The 21,763-nt window shown below is 42.6% G+C and overlaps 2 protein-coding genes across 8 annotated transcripts in view; both read left to right on the top strand.

Moving 5' to 3' along the window:
- The window catches only part of LOC134564039 (arfaptin-1-like), a 40,055-nt gene extending 36,158 nt beyond the window's left edge, over positions 1 to 3,897 (top strand). For all 7 annotated transcript variants that reach the window (XM_063422627.1, XM_063422626.1, XM_063422625.1 and 4 more), the window contains one exon: positions 2,311 to 3,897. In XM_063422627.1, the coding sequence (XP_063278697.1) occupies positions 2,311 to 2,466 (156 nt within the window). In that variant the 3' untranslated portion in view covers positions 2,467 to 3,897. The remainder of the gene's footprint in view (positions 1 to 2,310) is intronic.
- A 5,613-nt stretch (positions 3,898 to 9,510) lies between these two features.
- Positions 9,511 to 21,763, top strand: part of LOC134564250 (FH2 domain-containing protein 1-like) — a 36,575-nt gene continuing 24,322 nt past the window's right edge. The window contains exons 1-3 of the mRNA XM_063422997.1: positions 9,511 to 9,614; positions 13,856 to 14,487; positions 21,263 to 21,324. Of these exons, the coding sequence (XP_063279067.1) occupies positions 14,005 to 14,487; positions 21,263 to 21,324 (545 nt within the window). The 5' untranslated portion in view covers positions 9,511 to 9,614; positions 13,856 to 14,004. The remainder of the gene's footprint in view (positions 9,615 to 13,855; positions 14,488 to 21,262; positions 21,325 to 21,763) is intronic.

The following is a 21,763-nucleotide window of genomic DNA, read 5'->3' as shown; positions in this document are numbered from 1 at the left end:
GTCAATTCCTGCCTCTGTGTCTGTGTGTGCATGCACACATCCTTGAGCCTAGGCCTGACTGAATTTGTTAAATCGCCAGAAGATTTTGGGGCAGTTCACAGAAGGTTTATGTTAAAAACTACCCTAACAAAGTACCAAATATAGTCTCAGACTGATGGACTTGGGCTGGGAGGGGAGGTTCATTACCTGTTTTATTTGAGTTCCTAAAACTCTTGTAGCATTTTAATAATATACTATAACAGTGAGTGTACTTGTCTGTAGAATTTCTGGCTTGGAGTGCATGAAGTCTTGCATGTCAGTGATGAAAGAATCTGCTCGACAAAAGCACTGTGCTTTCTATCTAAACTTTTTAAAAGCAAACCCTTCATGTTGTTGTGACATTTTCCACTTGTAAAGTGTAATATTTTGGTAATTAACATTTTTATAGATGAAAAATACGTATGTTTATATACTTGTATGCCCACACAAACTGAAGAAGAATCCATATTTTATGACTCAAAAAAGAGTTTGAACTCTGTTTGAACAAGTATAGTTTGCTAAAACCTGTATCTCCTAGATGTTAAAATGTCTGTATGTGATAAATTCTGTAAATTCTTGTGTAAATAAAAAGTTGTCTAAAGGTATGATGGAGAATTCCTTTCTAATCATTCACACCTCTCATGTATTTTCTTGGAGAACATTTTGGTGGAATAAAGTATCATTTTAAACTGTTAATGAGACAAAAAGCCGTTTCTCTGGCATGTATTTGCATAAATTAACCTGATTTATTAGGGGAAACATAGGGAGAAAACATAGGAATTCCAATTTTCAGATGTCAGAGCAACTTAGATGAAAATTTGGGCCAGCAGAGAACAGCTTATCACTTAATTTTTGAATTGAGTCTGCTATTTAGTTAAAAAAAAGTTATATAATTAGAAACTTTAACTTTGTGTAGAATTTTTATATATTCCTGCAGGGATACACACACACATGCTTAGCCCTTTTTTCTTAAGGAGGTTTTAAAATATATTTATTTCATTTCTGAGTAAGTATTGCACTCTTCAGGTGTCATAGGATGCCAAATATAACGATGAGGGGTTTAATCAGAGATCTTTATTAAATGAAGATGATAAGGTGTTTCTGTATTGAGTTACATGCATTTCAGAGAAGCACAGAGAAGCCAATAACAACCTGTTAAAACAGGCATGGCCCACTGGTAGGCATAGGCCAAAACTGACCCAAGGACAGTTTTGATTCCCAGCATGACAAAAATAGACTGTCCCTTGTGGATTGTTCCGAGAGATGAGACAGTGATCTAGTAGAGTAGAGAAAGCTCGATCTGTTACCTCCCACATCTTCCCTTGCAGCTCTCTCAGCCACCATGTTCCTCTGTTCCCTTTTACGTTGGCTGCCTGCTGCTGGGCTCAGCCTTGTAGGCTGGAAACAGGTACAGGGCCACCACCACAGGGATCTGGGGTCTGACACAAGAGTAAGGTGGTGCTGGGCTGAGAGTACGCTCAGGAATAAAAAGGACAGGGTTTGGCTGCAGGAGAAACCGGACAGATGCCTTTCAGCATACTGCTGTCCATTCGCAGCTTCAGGTTTCCTGGTGTGCTAGGATGGAAATTTATAATTTGCTAAACTTTGACTTCATCAGTGAGGCTGTAGCTTGTTATCATAGACCAGGCTGGAAGAGAGAAACAGTGGTGCCCTCCACCAAGTGGTGCCCTTGTGCTCTTCTCCCCAGGTTTTGGTTGCTGCTGTGACAGCAGCAGCTATTTTGACTTTGCACAAATATTAAAGTCAAGATATTGACAATAATCCTGTGTTACAGGAGAAGGGGATGAAATATTGCTGGGAAAAGGACATCAGTTTAGTTTGATTTAGGTGTCCATGAGCTGGAAAGCAGCAACTCTCTGCAAGGGGGGCAAACACATAAACTGTATACTCAGATAATGCCATTGCCACGTACTGTTTCAGGGAGGTCCTTTTGGCCTGCAGGCACGTATCTTAGAGGTTTGGCATCTAATTTCAAGGCATTAAGTACTTGTAATCAAGTGTTTAATATTTGATAACATTATGCTGTTTAGTGAATTGTGTTTGCTCTGTGCATGCTGAGTTGGTATTGACTGATATAAACACACTTTATGAAAACTCTGAATCTTTAATGTTAAAGAAATTCATATTTGCATTTGGTATCCGTATTTTTAAGTTTTGTTAAATAAATCTGTAGGAAGTCTGAGTATTTCAAATACACCTATTTCTTTATAACTGACCTGTGATGATGTTAACATCAGCTTCCTCCTCTTATGTCTCTCTCCTTGCCTGCAGGTGAAGGTATTGCACAATCAGCTTGTTCTGTTCCACAATGCCATTGCGGCGTACTTTTCTGGCAATCAAAAGCAGCTTGAACAGACACTTAAACAGTTCCACATCAAATTGAAAACTTCTGGAGCAGATGCCCCATCCTGGCTTGAAGAACAGTAATCAGATCATAGAAGAGGACCCAATGTTAACCTAAAATTTTTTAAATCTGAGAATAATTAAGGGTTGGGGTTGAAGGACTGTTGTAATGATTCTCGAATGGACAGCTTTAAATTTTTTCCCCTTTTATAATACTGTAAAACTGAATTTGATAGGAAAGTGGGTGACTTTAAGGTAACCAAAAGTAATTTCTGTGATTTCAAATATAGAGCACTCCTTTTGTATATAAAGGTTGGCAGTTATTTCTGTAACTGGGATAGGGGAAGGAAAGAGGGAGGGGAAACAAAACTATGATAGATTTGCACTGACAAATGATGCTTGTGATTTCTGGTATTTTGGTGGCTAGTCAAAATATTTCCAAATGGAGATTTATATGATTTCTACCAACATCTGATATTTTATAGATGAATATAAAAAATGTCTTTAATAATTTTCATATGACTTTTAAAAAAAGGAGAAAGATAAAAGAATATTTTGTAGATTAATAATATAAGACCTATATGTGATATCTGCATTTAAGGCAACAGTAGCAGATGGCTCATTGACAAGTGGAATTGCAGCAAATGTCTTTTTTAAAAATTTACCTTTCTATCAAAGGGTTATAAAACACTAAAGCAAGAATCACTGTCAGTCGGAGTCTTCTGAGCACACATTTTTGCTTTGCACCAAGTGGTTTGCTGAGTGAGACCAACCATTAAATGTACTAATTTCATTTAAAATGTTTCTTTCTCTATAAAACAAATACCGTACTAGCCTTAAATCACAGGTATGTGCCTTTTTATAAGATAATATTTTCCACCTGTGTACATAATCTAAGAACCCTTTCATGTAACAGTTTGTCAGTTCCCAACAAGGGGAAGACAAATGTTGTGTCATTGTACACTTAGGGCAAATTACAGCTTTAGTTAAACTTCACGTTTAACAGATATGATTTTGAGAGGCAATCAGGCCAGTATGTTTTTTCTGTTTAATTGAAAAGCATACTTCAGTAATGGGAGTAAAATGGAGGACACATTTTTAATTTCTTCATCATTTCTGTAGTCCTTAAATGTAAAATTATATGTCAATTTTATCATAGACATTATAAATTCAATGTATTGGAGTCCTCATTTGCACATGTTATGTTGCTTATGTTATGTCAAGTAAAATGAAATACTTCAAGTATGTTATTTACAATGGTGTGGATTGTATGATTTATGTACTGTATGTTCAAATGCCTTTCAGCTGACATTCTTAAAGTTTTCAGTGCTTAACACAATTGTAATGTAACTGTAAATCAAACTTTTTAATCATTCCTCATTAAATTCTTGGCCTGATAGAGCCTTCTTTATGTTTTTTCTTCTGTCAGAATCTCTTGTAATAGTTCAGTTTCGTTCCCAAAAATGTATATCCTATTTGAATTTTGTATTCATATTAAATGTGTTTGCAGTCAAACTTCCTTGACTTGTGATGGTTAAAAGTAGAAGGGAACTTCTGCAGTGAACGCTTAGTCTTGTTTTTGTGAGTTGTCACCCCTGCCCAAGAATATCTCATAAGGCACTGCTAGGTAGTGATGTTCTTTTAACAGTGGGCAAGTTCAGCTGGAAAGTAAATCCATAGTGAAACAAAACTTTCAATACATGTGGGTTTTGACTTGATCTTTTGAAGGAAATTAAATTTCATTTACAATTCTTATGAAGCCACTGACTTCCACTGAGTCCTGGCACACGTGTGGTGTGATGGTGCAAGGCAAGCGAGCTGAGTGATGGTGGGGTTGAGCCAGGAAAGGCATTATTGCGGGGTGAAGAATACAAACCCACCGATCACAACTGAAGCATCGGCTTTCAGAACACTGTAGGAAGAGGGTACATATGCAACAAGGGCTCTTGGTTTCTTCCTCAGATTCCCGTGTCTCCTGCCTAGGACTGCTGCTGCTCAGAAGGAGCTCATCTGTCAGAAATGGTAAGAGTGAACTTTGAATCTGCAGTTGCTTTAAGGAAGACTGACTGGCGTGGCATTGTGTAACCCTTAAACATTTGCAGTGGCTTAAAACTGCTGGAGTCTTTTCATCTGGAAGAAAAGCTGGGACCAAAGAGATTACTTGCTAAAACCTGTCTGGGTATTGTTTATACCAGGTGGAAGGAAGAATTACTTTCATTTTGTTCAGCAAAAAAATAAATGGCTAGCCTCAGTGAGGAGGATTCTCTGTTCAGCTGATCAATAGGTTATTAAACTGATAGTAGCCTGCTGTAGTGCTGTAACTTTATTTGTCACTGCTCAAATACACGTGCTTATGAAATAATTCAAGTTCATATCCTATATTTAAAGTTACATTTTTAGATTAACCAAACTTAGAAACTTGTATCAAGAGATTGTAAGAGAAAAGACACTTCAGCATTTCCAATGGGAAGTAATTATGGTTGTCACGTTTTCTGATTCTTGTGAAAAAGTATTATAAATACCTTAAGGTTGTAATGTGGCCTTTATCTAGGTGGACAGTTGTCAGGATGGGGTGTGTTTGTTGTTTCTAGAGGAGGCCATACCCACCTAGTAGAGACTTGTCCGTGAAAGATTTCATGTCTATTAGCAAATTGTTACAATAATGCTTACAGTGTTGTGTGAGGTCTCTTAGGATAAGGACCTCAAAGCAATTAGTAACATTTTCAGATATGCTGTTGTAGCTGCTGTTCCAGAGACTTGGGGAGCCGTTTTGATTCTCAGTAACTATACTATAAGTTATCTATACTCATGGCTTGTTTGAAACTTGTTGCTCCTTTATTTTGTTCATCTGAATTCTACAAACAGGTTTTTTGCTCTAAAAATGCTCTTTGGCCTACTTCATGCTTTGACAAGCCCCTTACAAAGAACCTTTCTGGTTACAAAATGTATCTATTTTTATTTGGAAAGAGATCTACAGAAGCAGTGTAGTAACACACCAACATCATTAAAGTAACAGCCTTTATTTCAATCTTCAGTCAACTGGTTTTCGCAGAAACCTTATCTCTAGTCTGTCTGTACTTTCAAAAATGATCAAAGTAATGTAAAATGAAAGCTAAATGTTGGCCTCAACTCTGAGGAACTGAATGGGGAGCATATTCACTTTTTATGCTTTGCTTATCTGCTCTTGTTCCTTGTGGTGGTGTTACAAGAAGTGTAAGGTATTGTAATTATTTAGCATTCCTCATCTGCAATTATCTTTAGGTTTGGGGTATTTTTTTAGTCTGGTTACATTTTCCATGTTACATGCTTGATATAAGGGTTGTACTAGTCACAGAAATTTTTATATTAGTCGTGAATCTTATATTTTGTGGTAGCTCCCACCCTAAAATTACCAAACTACTCATTGCTAAGTTGTGTCGAATTGAAAGGGATTTTTTTAATCAGAAGATCTTTATTAGATTGAGGATTTGACTGCTGCGTGGTTTCTATTTCTCAAATTTCTTCCTCTTTGGCCTTGTTAGTCGCGCTTTGACATCTTGGTGTTCTTTCCGGTTGCTCTGTTGTTAAAGCCAGGGATACATAGAAAACAGAGTCCTCTGTCTGTGACAGCGCTCTTCGTCACCTCTCTACACCTGTTTTCACCAATGTCCTTCCTCTGCATTTCCGTGATTTTTGAGTGGAAACCAAATGGCCAGGGAGATGGGGGAAGTTTACATGGTTTTGTCATCATAGCAGTACTTGGAAGCGAGTGAAGGAAGTAGTTTACCCTGTAGTGTAGGAGTAGCAGGTAGGATGGCTTGTGCCTGCCTTGAAGAAGAAGGGCATAAACTGATGGAGAAGCAGTGGGAAAGACCAAGTGATTTGTTGCTGTTCTCATCAGGGTCCCTGCACTGAGGCACAGAGCAGCAGTGTATGAACCTTGCACTGCAGTGGCCTTGGACAGAAAAACTCAGTCTGTGGTTTGCAAATCTTTTGTTTCCTGCAGCTGAGAGTGCTGGCACAGAAGCCCTGCCTTTTGCACTTCAGCTGCCTTTCTAAAAAAAAAGTGTAAGCAGGGAGCAGGAGCAGCAACAATTCTGTGCTGTCTGCTCTTGGTGGTGTATCTATGTGAAGTACTTGTTCTCAGCATAAAGTGAGCATTCAACTTTTTATAATGGCTGTAGGTGAACAAAACTTTGTTTTCTGAGCAAATAACACTCAGTCTCATCTCTTGATGAGAATCTGTTTTGAAGAGAATAGCTACTGGAAGAAAAGGGAGCATTTGATATTCTGGGAGGAGCAGAAAGAGCCATCAGGAGAATCTGTGTGGAGTTTCCGTGTAACATTGGTTGGTAGGACTGAGATAGGTCCCAGTGTGACTGTCTGATAACATTTCTTAATTAAGTGAAGAGATCAGATATAGAACAGAGTAAATCCGAAACGACTTTTTAGTTCAGGTTTTCCCTGTTCTTGCTGTTTATGGCAGCATAAATCCATTGGTTCAGTCAGGAGCAGTTCAGCCATCAGCAGTGTGTTCCTAATACTAAAGGAATGGTGTGTCTTACTAATAAAGTAATTATACATCTTGCTGCCTTTAAAGAATATTAAGGGCTGTAAATTCAAGCACTTAAGAGATAAATAATGCTAAAAACTTGTGTTGCCTATTGAGTTTTAATTTGCCTTTCTTACATATGCATATGCATCATGGTAGTTTTATGTGATAGTGGTAATTAATTGCACAGTTTTGTTTTGAGAGCTTAACTAACAGAGTGCTTAATTTTGAACTCAAATATGACTTGGTTTTAATGTCAGAGGAGTGTCACTATTAACTTTTTCTCCTACCTTGGTCCAAACCCTGTAGAACTGAGGGCTTGTAATGAAGATGACACCTTTTTTCTGGTGGTATAAATTGCTTTATTTCCATTAGATCTGTTCAGTTATTGGATTTATGTTCAGCCTAATTCAAAGTATTAGAAGCTGTATGCTCTGAAGAAAAGCAGAGTTTACAGAAGACAAGGAGATTTTTTACTACTTGTACGAAAAAAATCCTTTAAAAAAGTAGTCATTCTGAAAACTGTCTTGAGCATTTCATTAACCAGAAATCTTTAAAAAATTAACAGTATGATTTGGTTTTGTGGTATACCAACTCATCTAAATGCTATCTGTTCTAGGGAGGTGCATTTGTTGTTTATTATAGGTGGGGCTGCTTGATCTACCTATTATTAAAGTTGCCTAATACTTCCTACTGTAAAGACCTGTTTTCAGTTGTTTATAACTCACATTAATTTTAGCCATGTGGGCAAAATATTTGCCTGTTGAGTGTTACATGTTTAGGTGAAAAAAATCAGCTAAAACCTTGATATCTATTTGCTAACATGTTTTGGAAAAGTTCAGGGAGAACAAACCCACAGGGTGAGGAAAAGTGAAGAGTTTAACTTCACATCCGGACTGGCTCCCAGGTCCTCTGCTGTCCTGTTTGGGTTCTGACTTTTTCATACAATGCCATTATGCAAGTCTCTTGTTTGGCTTGCTCTTTCCGTCTTTTCGAGAGAACATTTGTGCTCATGACTGGCAGCAATGAAAACAAGTCCCTCTGGCTCCAGCACAAGCAGTTACAGTCCAAGCGGCAAAGCGTTTCCTCGCCGATGACCTCAGGGCTGAGCTGACACTCTCGAGGAATGTCCACGCTGGCTCAAAGCTGAGCGTGTCCTCTCCAGCTGCTGCTAACCCTGCCAAGCAGAGATGTGTACTGTGATGGGAATTGCCTTTTACTGCACTTGAACGCTTTTCACTCAGTGAATTTGCAGCTTAAATGACTGGGTTCTGGCATTGCATTCTTTAAATTTTCCTTTCGTTCTAATACTACTTTTTTAAGTTGAGGTGACTCAAGCAGGCTGTCTTGCCAGACCAGTAGGTCAGATCTCCGGCTGCAGAACTGTGAGCAGGAATGGTGTAACCTCAGCGACCGTGGGCCTGGGCTCCAGGTCTGGGGCCAGAGGAGGCCACCTGGTCTCCCACTCTTCCTCGGGTTCCTGCATCCCAACACCTGAGCAGAGTAAATAGCACAGGTGCTGCACTACATACTCAGGTAAGACATAATGTTTTTCCCGCTGCTCCTGCTATCCCACCCCTGGTTGTGCCAAGATGTTATTTTCTCTCTCCTGTGCTCAACTCAGGAGCTCTGGTGGCTTATGAAGCAAGACTGGAAGTGAGGTTTCTACTCTGTCCCTCCTTTCCCAGGAAAGGAAGTGTTTCTGTTTCAGCCTTTGGAATTTGCCTTCTGTAAAAAGTAGTGTTGGGGTGTGTGGACTGACTAATAATTGACCTGAGTGAAGTTCTTGTTTACCTTTACTCTTCCTGAGAAAATGGTTTTAGTTTAGAAATAGGATTCAATCTCCTGATGAAATATTTCAGAACCATTTGTATTTGTTTGCTGGCTTATCGGTGGATGGTACTTTCCTTCCGGGTATCCACAACTCACATGTGCGGCTGCCTGGAGCGCTGTAACCCAGGGCTGTGATCACATCGTAAATTCGTCTGCACTCTCTCACACCGTCCGCTTGGGAGTCTCAAGAGGCCCGTCTTGCCTGCTTCCCCCGACCTTGCAGGGCTGAGCCGGCGGGGAGCGCCCGGGTGAGGGATGCGGGATGGACGGAGGGATGCGCTTGCTCGGGAGCGTGGGCAGAAGGGCGAAAGGCTTCAGCCGTGGAGAGGAGCCCGTTCCTTCCAGCCGAGCGCCGCTGTCCCGTTTCACAGAAATCGCTGTGAGTGCGGTGACATCGTGCGGGCAATGATGGATGGATGGATGGATGGATGGATGGATGGATGGATGGATGGATGGATGGATGGATGGATGGATGGATGGATGGATGGATGGATGGATGGATGGATGGATGGATGGATGGATGGATGGATGGATGGATCAGCTCAGCCGGAGCTGGCTTAGACCCAGTGCCCCCGGAGGAGCCACTGCGCATCTCGGTTCGCCGCGGCGGCGGCACCGGCGCTGGGTCGCGGGTCGCTCTGCCGTGCACGGGCACGGTGCACGGGCCGAGCAGGGGCGATCGAGGCCCCGCTGCCCCGCGCCCGGGCCGCTCCCGGTGCCGCCGCCGTCACCTGCCGCGGCCCCGCCCGGCCGCGCCTGCGCTGCCCCGCCCCGCGCTCCGGCGGCGCGGCCGGGCCGGGCGCGATGGGAGGAAGCGGCGGCGGCGGCAGCGGAGCGGGCTGCGTGCCGAGCTCCCGCGGGCGCCCAGGTGAGCGGGGGGCGCGGGGACCCCGGGCCGGGCCGGGTCTCCGCGCTGCCGGGGGGCGCGGCCGGGCGCTGCAGGGGGGTCGCCCTCGCCTGCGTGGGTCCTTCGCCGCCTTCCTGGGGCGTAGGAGGAGGGAGCGCTCCCGGCGAGACGGGGTCCCCTCCCCGCGGTATCCCGCGCCCGGCCGGCCCCTGCCACGGAGGGAGAGCCGCTGCCGCCGCTGCTCTCGCGGGGCGGGCGCTGTCCCGGGCGCCCGGGCTTTCTCCGGCGGGACGAGCGCTGCCCCCGCCACGTCCTGCGGGGGACAGCGGGATCTGGCCGCTCCCACTCTCGGGGGGGTGGGCAGGAATCTCCCCCCGTCGGGGTCCGGCGAGAGCCGGAGGGCAGCGGGCGCGGTGTTACCCCGGGTGCAGCCGAGCCGCCAGCGCCCTCCGCGGTGCCCTGTGGCGTCGGTGGAAGGGAATTACGGAGTAAGGGTCTGTCGCGGCCCCTCGGTTGGTCCCGGCGGCAGGGCCCCCAGGGGCGCCTCAGCCAGGCACCTGCTCGTGGCGGAGAACGCGGCGCTGAGGGCTGGGGACTGCCCCCACGGGAGCGCTGTCCCTGCGGCGGGGCCGGCGCGCACCTGGGAACACGAACAGAAATAGCCGGAGTCGGGCCCCCCGGCAGGGCCCGGCCCGGCCCGGCTGGAGGGGCGCGGTGCCGTGCAGGCATTTTGTGGTGGGATGCATTGAGTGGGGAAGTGCGAAGTCGCAGGCTAGCGTCGGCTGCGTGTTCTTTGTAACCCGCAGGTTTTGGCAGGATCTGGGGTTGGTTATCGGCGTTTGCAGCTTCTCTGTGTGCAGTCAGCAACTAGTTGCTCCCTTTGCCTCTTTGTAGGGTTGTTGTTGAGACACAGATACCCAAATGCTGTGGTTGGGCTCGGCGTTGTTCTCATGAGAACTTGGAGGGCGCCTGATACAGGAACGTGGGCAGGGGAGAACATAAGGTGCGAGTTAAAGGGAGTCATGTCTTGCAGTATGAATTATGAAATGCCCTTCAGTGTGTCATGCACTTCACCTGTTAATTTGTGTATGCAAACACAATCCGTGTCCATCTCAGTGGCAAATGCCTTTTTTGCAAGAAACAAATTACTTTAGAGTGTTTCTCTTACCTGGGGAGAAAGTTGTCCCCACCCTCTAACTTTTAAATTACATTTCCAAGTTAGATTAGCTTGGCTAAAACAATGACTGAGACAAAGAAATAAAATATTTCTTTCATGTCAAATATGGACACAATTAAAACGTGCAGTAAAGATGTTACTTTAGAGCTTTGGTGCTTCTCCGGCTGTTTTGGATAGCAAACATGCAACAGTGAGGTATAATTGCAACATCTTAAACATCATTTGTTCTTTTGGTCCATTTTTTTCCCCCTTTAATCCTTTGAAGAGTGTGGAGAGGCTCCTTAGGAGTTAAAATTTTGCTTGGCTTCTATTACGCATCCCAGTCCCAGCATGTCGCGGTAGTCTGTAGTTCACAGTTGGAACGGCTGCGTTGTTCCCCACCTCCTCTTGCTGTACTTCCTGCTCAGAGGCACCTGCTGATACCAGCAAGCAGCCCAGAACCTGTCCCGGCTGCCAGCTTCTCTCCTCTCCCACCCACGGCAGTGGTGGGAGCCTCCGCTGGGAACAGCTTTGAGTCGCTCCTCCAGACAGGCAGCATGAGAAGGGAATTTTGACCAGTCTCCTGGTATCTGGTAACTCGAGACCGCCGTCCTCTTACAAGCAGGTGACCTCTGTCACCTGGATCGTGCTTATCTGTCAGAAAACAAAGCTGAATGCCAGCCTTTATGCTGTGCCTTTCATGCCTACCTTCCAAATGCTGAATCCTCCCCTTTCCTGGTTCTGGCTGTTACCTCATCTAAAGCAGTACAGGGCTCGTTGGATTGAAAACAGTTTTTCCTGTTCTATCTATCTTTACATCTAGGCTGGGATGTTTTCTTCCCCGTGCCTTCTCCACTCCTTTCACTAGGAGTGTCCCTTGTCTAGCTCAGAAGTGCTCAGGTCTGAGATCAGTCGTTTTCCACTCCTGTGTGTTAGTGTTGGGACTGTGATGATTCATCTCCTACAACTCTGTTCCATTAGGATTTGATCCTATTTTTCCTAAAGCATGTGGATTTATTGGAAGTCCCAAAATTAGGTTCTTGGATGTTACCTGGGGCATGGTCGATCAGTCTGTCTGTGTCTCTCTCTTTTTTTCTTTTTTGTGAATGTGTGGGAACCCAGGTTAGAAAATAATAATGTTGAATGCTGCTTTGTGGTGGTGGAAATCTAGCTAATACATTTTTCATTTTTAAATAAGTAGTAGGGAGGAAAAGTGTTTTTCCTAGTTGAGTATTTCTTTAAATTAATGCAACACTTAATTGCTTTGAGTGGTTAATCTCTTTCCACCACCTTGCACCTGCTTTTTTATGCCTCTCTGCTTCTATGATCATGAATTTGGGAGGAGAGGCATGAACATACAGAGCCCTGTAATAGCAGCTGGGTATTAATGCTGACTTAAATTTGAAACACTCTATCCTGATCTACTTTCTTTGTAGCTTCTCTCTTTTTTACCATGCCATTAAAGTATTTTCCATCATGCCTGTGATGTAAGCCTCATACAGGTTTTTATATATGTTTTCTATTATTGTAAACGCCCGGATAATGTAAGGTATGAGATTAGAAAATCTGAAGCAGGAGAGAGGAGCTCCTTGCTACCTGAGCAAGGTTTTGGGAAGAAAAGGTACAGTGGATGATTTTATGTTGTTTTCCATTGATTTCAATGAAGCTGTGAGTGGCTGAGTCCTTGCAGACCAAGAGGGAATTTGCCTAAGTGCTGGTTTCTGTGACTTGGGTCTGTTTGTTCATGTACAGTCTAGTGATGGATCTCTGGCAAAAATAGTGAAGTTTTTTCATCACTGTTATACAATGTCAGATTGATCTGAGTTGCTATTAGCTCCATGTGAACCCTGCTGAGGAGGCATACCACTAAGTTAGTGCCAGATTTCTAATTTGATGTTGATTTTGTGCCAGTGCATTACTTGAGCTTTCTCTGTTGAGTTTTCCTGAGACTGAGTTTTGCTCAGGGGCTGTCTCCTAAGTTTGTGCTGTGTGCCATCTTTGAACTTTCACTTTTTTTTTTTTGTAAATTCCCAAATCTTTTTTTTTTGAGATAGCTTCCAAATTTCCATAAAATCATGAGGTTCCTCAGTGGAATGTGTTTGAAACACTTCGTTTTCTCTGAGACTTATGAATTAAATCTGTTTCAATAGATTTGGCTTATCAGAAGTGTGGGGTTTGTGGAAGTCATGCTCTTACCTGGAGATTTGTTGCTAATAACAGTATTTTTATTTAGCAGATGACAGTATAAGAAAAGTGTTAAAATCTACTGTGATTCCTGTTGTTTTATGAGATGATCTAGAGATAAAAACTTCTCAAAGTATTTAAAGCTTAGCCTATGTGCAGTGCTTAGGATGTGTAGGGTCCTGTTCCTACCAGCTTCTTCTCCTTTCTCTCTCTGTGTTATTGAACTGGCACTGTAAACCTAGATGCTGAAGTAAATTATAAGAGACAGCTTAATCGAACTGTGGTCTTTTTTCTCTGAGTGTATTTTGGGAGGTAGTGCAGCCAGACCAGTAATACTTTTAAGTTCATGCTCAGTGAACACAGAGACTTTAGGGACTGCACACTATTTTTGCCCTTATTGACAATTGTGTGAAAAAAGTAGTACACTAGGCTAGACTGTCAAATCATCAGCAAATTTTTAGCTATTTTGATGCAGTGTGGATTTGAAGTTTGAGTTCAGAGGATTCAAACAGGGTCTGTTTGGTGCAGTTAATCCAGTACCATAGTTAGTACTGTGGGCAGTCAGCTTTAAAAGCATATCTGAAATTAACAGTGGAATAGTATTTGTTTTAATAATTTGAGATAAATATATTCTCTTACCAAATTGCACTGAATGGAGATTCATAGATAGTTTTGATACCTACTGTGGGTGATTTAGAGGTATCCTTGTTTTTATATATGTTCTTGAAATCTAGGCACCTAAAGCTGTTTGAGATCTTGGTGTGGATAAATGTTAAACAATTGCCCTGTGAAAGACTTCTGATTCACTAAATTTCCCTTCTGGATGGAAAACTTGATAGCTGTTTTACCTCAGTGCCTTTCTAGTGCGAGGGACAGTGTCCAGTGTCTGTGATCTGAGTGTCGCTATTGTCCTTTGTCACAGGTTGTGGAGATGGTACAGGCCCCACTCGTGCTGCCGCTGCTGGCAGATAGGGTGTGAGAGGGCGTGATCCCAGCGCCCGCCGCGCTGACTGTTCAATGTTTCAGACCCATCCAAGGAAGTAACACTCTCCCCTTCGGGGAGGCTGTAAAATGCATGTTATGAATTGTCTCTCCTTGGTCAACGATAAAGAGAATGGGGCTATTCCAGTTGCAACGGGATTAATGAGCGAGGATACGACGACAGCGCCTCAACTTTCTCAGCCTGCGGCATCACCGCCCCCTGCGCCATGTCCCCTCACAGGGGCTCCCGCGGCCCCTCCGCTCCCGCCGGGAATGCCGCCCCCTCCGCCGCCCCCTCCGCCGCTGCCTGGCCCCAGCGCTCCTCTGCCTCCGCAGATGGTGAACGGGCACGACGGCCACGGCAAAAAAAAACGGATGCGGAGCTTTTTCTGGAAAACTATCCCTGAAGAACAAGTCCGTGGTAAAAACAATATCTGGACAATTGCTGCAAGACCACAGTATCAAATTGATACGAAGACAATTGAGGAACTTTTTGGGCAGCAGGAAGAAGCCAAACCCCAGGACACTCGAAACCGATCTTTAAAGTCTTCATTTAAAGAGACTAAAGAGGAGGTAAGAATTAAAGTAAAACCTCTTTTTTTACATAATGCTGTAGGAGTTGATGTGAGTTCTGCCTCACCTTTTTCTCTTTCTCTGTCATGTTTCATCCTTACGGCAAATTTGTCTTGATTCAAAGGAGAGGGGAATGATGGGAAGCGTAAACTCTTTGTTCTTGGTGGCACATATTTGTTTTTCAAAGAGCTAACTGTGTTTTATTATTTTAACTTGCTAAGTGCTGTGATTTGATCACCTGTTAAAATAAATGTGAATAAGTGGAGGGAGCTGAAAGCATCTGTATTTACTCATGTTGGTTAGCCCATGAGTTCCAGTGTATTGACAATACAATTGTAATACACGATTGTATTGTCTCTTCAACTCTTCCTCTATGTCTGTGATGCAAACAAGATGTTCTACATGCAAAAATGTACTAAGCAGGAGAGAAGAGAGTCCTATTTGCAAGGGATAATGCTATATATGACCACAGTCTCCTAGAGACATCAGGAAGGGAAGTGCCAGTAGAGCAGCAACGATATAGAATATAATATAGTGATTAAAGGAATTTGTTATTTGATGATTTTAAAGTTTCCACTTTCATAAACATGACTTTCCTGCTAAGAAAAGCTTTACTTCATCTTCCCTGCTTTTTCTGGACATGAAAATAACCTTCCAATAAAGTCCCAGGATTGCCACTGATTTCTGTTCTGATGATGAGGAGTACTCTGTACCGAGTATTCTCAGGTTCAGACACTCTCCAGGGAACTGATAAGTAGCTTTTCTAGTTCTTAAATCCTCTTTTATAGACAGCCTCTCTGTGAAGCCTGAATTGAATTGTCTCAAGTGATCTTTCTCTGAAGTAATTGGAGGGCTGAAATGCAGATTTAATCACTAGTGTGTCTACATACAGGTTAGCTTGTAAACAAAATACAGAGGGCATGGGGTTAAGAGATGTAACAATGCATCAATTTTTAGTGAGAAAATAGGGACATGAAATTGCTGATATCTTGCTGATATCTTGCAGGATTCAGGAGGTGTCAAAATAAGATCAGAAGGGACAAGATGAGAAACCACCATGCACCGATAGCATGTATGTTGTACATATTGAAATTCAAGGTTTAAAAAGGCATGTGTATTGTAGGCTCTGAAACCCTGAGTAGGGAAGTAGTAATTGGGGCCATCATCAGAGGTAGTCATTAAACTCTGTGCTGTTTTCAGGCTATGTTCATCTTTGAATGAGGAGTGTAGTGAGTGGACTTCCTGTGCCAAGTACAGATGTAAAGAGACCCGGCCTGCATTTCCTCAGAAGCTCCCCCTTTCAGACTGCTGTGGGATAAAGATCTAGTTCTAGTAAATATTACAATAAGTTTCATAAGCTGGATGTGGCCCATAATGTGCAATAGGTAGGTCAGAGAAAACCCCAGAGTGCTCCAGAACTCACACAGTGAGATTAAAATGAGAGGCCTGCAAAACCAGGAATTCTTCAAGACTCAGTGCCTTTGAAAGAAAACCCTACTTTGCTAAAAGTTACAGGTTTTGTGCCTCTGTCTGGAGCTGATATGGGTGCCTGTGCACCCTGCTTCAGGGCTCCCCATGACGACTTTGCACGTGGCAGGTGGTGAGGCAACAGGACTTGCCTCTGAGTGATGCCACTTAAGTGACAAAATGTTCCACTCACTTGCTAAGATTTGTCAAGCATGCTGCAGCAGTGTGTCAGTGGTCAACGATTTCTTATGTGTTAATGGACTTTGCAGTCCTATCTGCTTAGCAAGGAGCGAAGGAGCTAATCCCGAGGAGCTGTGTGTTGTTGGAGGTGCGGAAGCACAGATGCGCAGCAGCTCACGTGCTTCACCCTACTGCAGGCACGGTTCAGCAGGGGGCTGGAGATGGGAGCACAGGCCTGGTTTGTGACTCCCACTGCTGGTGCTGTCAGCTGCCAGCCATTGTTTCCGTGTGGGATGGTGGGATGGTTATCCTCAGCTCACTCTGGTAAAACCTACAGAGGCTGAGGGGCAGGCTGAGGTGTGCAGAATCAGTGTGACCTTGTGGAGAGCGTGTTAGTGTGGGGCTGAGGGTGATGCCCTCAGCTCTAGTTCTGTGTGTGGCCGTGTTGCTGGCCAGCCAGGGGCCGGTGACTGAAACATTTTGTGTTTCACTACCTCTGTTCCTTTTGTGTAAAATAGAGTTGATTTTAGACGGTGCTTTATGGTCTAGCAATGAAAAATGTTCTTTGAAGTTTACATAGTGGAATTAGCTTAGTTGTCATAATATATCAGCAATGAATTTTCAAAATAACTTCGAGTGCATAAACTCAACTTTTCTTAGATCCAAATCTGAAAAAAGTAGCATGTGTTTGAAGTGCTGTTCAGAAGTGCATGGCCAGAGTGCTCTGTTGTCCCTATGGGGTCCCCCTTGGTGCAGTGACGTAGCTTCAGTGAAAGTGGTGAAGAATTACTCTTCAGCCAGTGTTGAGGGCACTGCCCTATAGATTGTGGAGGAGATCTGGGGTTTCATACCTTTGCCAGAGATCACTGTTAGTTATGAAATCATGAGCAGTTTTGGTAAAAGTTCTACACATGTAGGAGCTTGCAACACTACATGTCCTTTTAATTCCTCACTTGACAGTGATTTATACAGGGAATTTAGATGTAACATCATTATAACAGAAGTCCCTTTTGAGGCTTGAGTCAAACTCCTACAGCAAATGCTTTCCTTTTTGTAAACAATCCCTCACCAAACCCTTAGGAGATTAATTAACATGTTTCCTTGACTAAGGGCTTAATTTGCCCTATGGTTCTATATAATTTGAGGCTCTGAAAAATAGGGGGTGCGAGGTTAAGTTTACACACCAATTTACTTTCCCCATCCTTCAGTGGTGTCCCAGTGTGGCACAACAGGCACTCACCCAGGCTATTGTTAGCCTGACAGCAGAGTGGGCAGAACACCTTCTTGTCAGCCAGAGGAACTGCTCTTGCTTTCTCCTTCAAACTGTGCCTCTGCTCCTGTCTCACCTCACCCCACCTCTCTGCTGGCTCTGGACAGATACTGGATAATGTAATACACGTATTGCACCCTCTGTAAACATGTTTAAGTAAGCAGCTCAGCAGAGTGCTGTGGGGTTCTTAGTTTGTCTTCTGCTGGAGTAGTTTCTGATCTTCGAGTGAGTTTTGATGACTTTGTGGAGAGATGCAGTGAATTCCAGAACCTGTGCAAGGGGGCAGTGCGAGAAGGAGAGAGAAGGAAGATGGAAGGAATAAACAGGATGTCTCTTACCCTCTCTCCTAGACGTGCCCTCTCTGTTTTTCCTGTGCTGACTGATGCTCATTCCACCTTCTTGAGATCTGATTCAACCTGTTAATCCAGAGAAGAACTAATAGTAAGAACCAAATGAGATGAGTACCAGTGCCTGCCTAAGGGAAAGAGCAGGCTAGGAACATGACATGGGAAGATGACAGGCAGTGGGGACAGCGCTTTAGTAAGCTGCTAGGTTTGCTTTGCTGCACTGTAACTCTAGGCATGGAGTGATGGTTAGTGTGTTATAAATGTGAGGTAGAAGTTGAAACAGGAAGTCATTCATATCCTTCCTAACCTTCAGCACCGAGCCTGAGCCACCAGGCTCTTCCATGCTTGCTGTAGTTTGTAAACTGTACCTCACCATGTGAAACCCCCTTGTTCTTAGGCAAAGAAAACCTACAATGTTGTGTTTTATTGATCTGTTATAAATCTACTTTGTTGTGTTTCTCTTCCTTATTGATGATTTCATGGCAAGAAACTCCTGTTGCATTTCTCCAGTCACAACAAAGTCAGTTTTGATGTGTCTCCCAGAACACTCCTCTGTATCTTTCGTATTGATTGCAAATTTGTTTGGGTTCAGGAGTAGATATCCTCTTACCATTAACACAACTTCACCATGGTACTCAGGCTAATTTTCCCCTTCTCACAGTACATCAAAAACTGAATATTGCTGTGGAAGATTAACATTTGTCAAACCGAGGCCTGTTACTGGGTGATCTGTGCTTGCTGCAGATTTTGGAAATATACTGGGTTGAATACTCTGGTGATGAAAAGTGGATTCATGAAAGAATTGTTGTCCTTGGTTTAGAAATTGCACTGTTTATAAAGCAGAGGTGACAAATGTGACCTGTGATCTTTTGCATGGCCTTGCAAAGTGCAGGTGTGGAGATGGTGGAATATATCTGAGAAAATTGTAATATTTCCAGTTTCAGAAAGTAGAGGATGAAAATAGAGAAAGCTCTCCCGAATTTATCTAAAGTAAATCATAAGAAACCATATGAGACAGTTTTTTGCTGTAGAGAATCCCAGTGGGACTAGAAATGCCTGTTCCCAATTCTCAATTACAGTCCAGTGTAACTTTTTGAGTCAAGAAGTCCAGGGGTATTGCGATGGACAGCACTTCAGAACCTCTTTGTGTGGCGAACAGAGACCTGAAATGTGCACAGCCAGCAGCAGTGTTGACAACGTGTATGAACAGAAGACAGGAGCAGACTGAGTGGAATTTAGAAAAACTGTGGTAATGTTCAAAGCAAAAAAGCAACAGCAGACAGTGTCCTGCATGAACAAAATCAAATGAAATCTCAGTGGAGGAGAGTAGACATTATGAACAGATGTTCAGGCTGAGCTTATGAATCTAATATGCAACTGAATGTGAGATGGAAGATAGTGTATTTGTGTGCAAGGAGTAGGAACTTATATTTATGGAGTATCTGCCGAGTTCTCCTTTTCTCCTCCTTGTGCTCCCATCTGGAAACTCCTTGAAGGTAGTTATGTAATGACAGTAGTTTCAAACACTTTTGATAAGCTTGAAGTAGATACCAAACAAAGAGTGACCAAAAAGTGAGATTGTTCTGATTGGGTGGTTAAACAAGAAATCAGAGAAAAAATAAGAGTACAGTCATACACAGAGCAAGAAGTGTATATAAAATTGTGGTGCCTAAGAACAGCTGTGATTTTTTTGTTGATGTGCTGTGTGACTTTTTCCCATTTGTTGTTTTTTCTTCAAGGGAAGATATTAAAAAAAAAATGTAATTTGTTTGAGGTTGTACTGTAAATCTGAGTTGTGCCATGGAAAACAAAGGTTTACTCAGTTGATGATCAGTCTCCTTGTAACAGTTACTGACTGTGGTTTAAAAAATGTACACAAGATTAACTCTGAATATGCTTAAAAACCCAAACAAACTCAAGAGCCAAATGATGGTAAAGCTTACAGGCTTAAACTAGTACAGAGAAATCAGAGAATTAGGGGTGACCGGAGCAATTGGAGACTGGAGCTACAGTTAGAGAGGTCAGTGAGAGGTCTCTGCAGTAAAACATTTGAAAAAGATTAGATACGGCAGGGGGAGAGATAGTTGAACCTGTCCCGAGTTAAGGGGCTTTTCCTTAATGATCTGTTGGGGGCCTCTCAACTCTTAAGATAACAGGAGAATAAACCACAATCTGTCGCCTTATCTCTGCGTATGCTAAAACTGAAGGGCTTTGGGCTACCAATCATCTAATTAAAACTAATGTGCTGATATTTCCTGTGTTTTCTAGTCTTTGCTGTTTTCAGAAGAGAGGAAATTCCAGAATTTCAGAAAACTTTTCAATATGACTCACTATTTTCAGCAGACGAAGAGGCTGTCTCCTGGGTGTATGTTGAGGATAGCTCATTAATCATCCCTATATTTTCACTGTCACCAGCTGACTGCAGGCTAATTCAATTTCGTGACAATGCCGATGTTGCATTTATATATCTGTTTCTAATCTGAGCACTGTCACAAAGGTCAAAACGCCTTTCCAGTTGTCAAAACCACAAACAGCATGCAAGTCCAACAGTAGTTTTGAACATCTATATGTACTGAGCTCTTTTATTATAGCAGTCAGGTGGAACTGTTAAGTTGAAACACTTCTCTTGTCCTTGTAAATCTCATGACTTTTGTAGCTGTTATCACCAAAATAGCTGTGGTAAAATTTTAACCTTAAGGACAATTTGCTAAAATGGGCCAAACCTCTCAGGTTTAAACTTGTATGCTGTTTCAGGAACAAAAACTAGTATAAAAGAGGGACTTTGAGTTTAAATTTTTTACAAAATTAGGGGTAAATAATTTGGGGAATTTTTTTTTCCCCTCTGCCTGATCTTCAGAATTGTACGTGTAAGAAGATACAGCAAACCAGCTTTAAAATACAAAGCTGAGAGAGACTGTTATTTTATTATGGATTTCTGTTTGCTTCTAGGTAAGCAAAGATTTGAGCATTACATGTTTCAGGGTTTGATTAGAGATCAACTTATCTTCCTCTGAAACAGTGTGGCTGTTAGTTGGTATGAATTAAATCAGTGATGCACCTGACCTCTGCTTAGAAACCCCATCCTCACATTTGTCACAAAACCTTTGAATTTACATGGGTTTTGAAGTGTGGTGTTCACTAACCTTGGAGCCTTCAAATGCAATATAGTGTATTACTTGATAAGCAACATTTTGCAGATGCAGGGTTTTGAAATAAGCAAGAAGAATGTTTTTACTTTGTAATGGAATAGAAATATTGATTCCTTCCTTCGTTACATGTTGCTATGGAATTTTTGCTTCACTTGGAGAAAGGTGATAGAAGTGTGCTATGTATTTCGCTGGTAAAAACTAGTTTTGTAGTATATGAGTTTGTTGATAAGAATTGACTCTGTATTTATTTGGCCTGGGATTTGGTGCAGACTGTTATCTGTAGCAATTTAAGAAATGATACCTGCATTATATACTATTTTCTTAGGTATTGTTAGAGTAATCTCTCTTGCTTTCTCTCTCAGGTTTCCATTTTGGATGCAAAACGAAGTATGAACATTGGGATATTTCTCAAACAATTTAAAAAGTAAGAATTCTTTGTAGTTCTCATGAAAGATATATATTGTACTCTGTTCCTCGTGGAGTTTGCAGTTTTAAGCAGTTTTCTCAAAAGTAATTTGACATAAATTGTTTTCTAATATGTTTAGTTTTGAGTGTGTTTATGACTTAGCATCAAACATTTAGAGTTTGCTGATGTTGAAGTGAGTTTTCAGGTATGGTTAAGGGAAGCCCTTTTACCTTATATAAGGCAGCCTGTGAGCTGCCTTTCACTAGCTTCTTCCCTTTATAAGCAATTAGAAAGAGGTAATGTGAGCAAATTTTTCAAGAGCAAGCTGTTTCATGGCTGTCTGTGTTCACTGAAAATGTTGCCCTTCGGTAAAGGCATCACTGAAAATCGTGTCAGAGCAGTGCTGCTGTGGACACTGATGCATCCACAACCTCTTTATAACTCTGCTGAGTAGCCC

This window comes from Prinia subflava, chromosome Z (assembly GCF_021018805.1).
Source record: "Prinia subflava isolate CZ2003 ecotype Zambia chromosome Z, Cam_Psub_1.2, whole genome shotgun sequence".
Classification (NCBI taxonomy): domain Eukaryota; kingdom Metazoa; phylum Chordata; class Aves; order Passeriformes; family Cisticolidae; genus Prinia; species Prinia subflava.
Note: the sequence above shows the minus strand (reverse complement) of the source record. Positions and strands in the feature narration are given on the sequence as shown.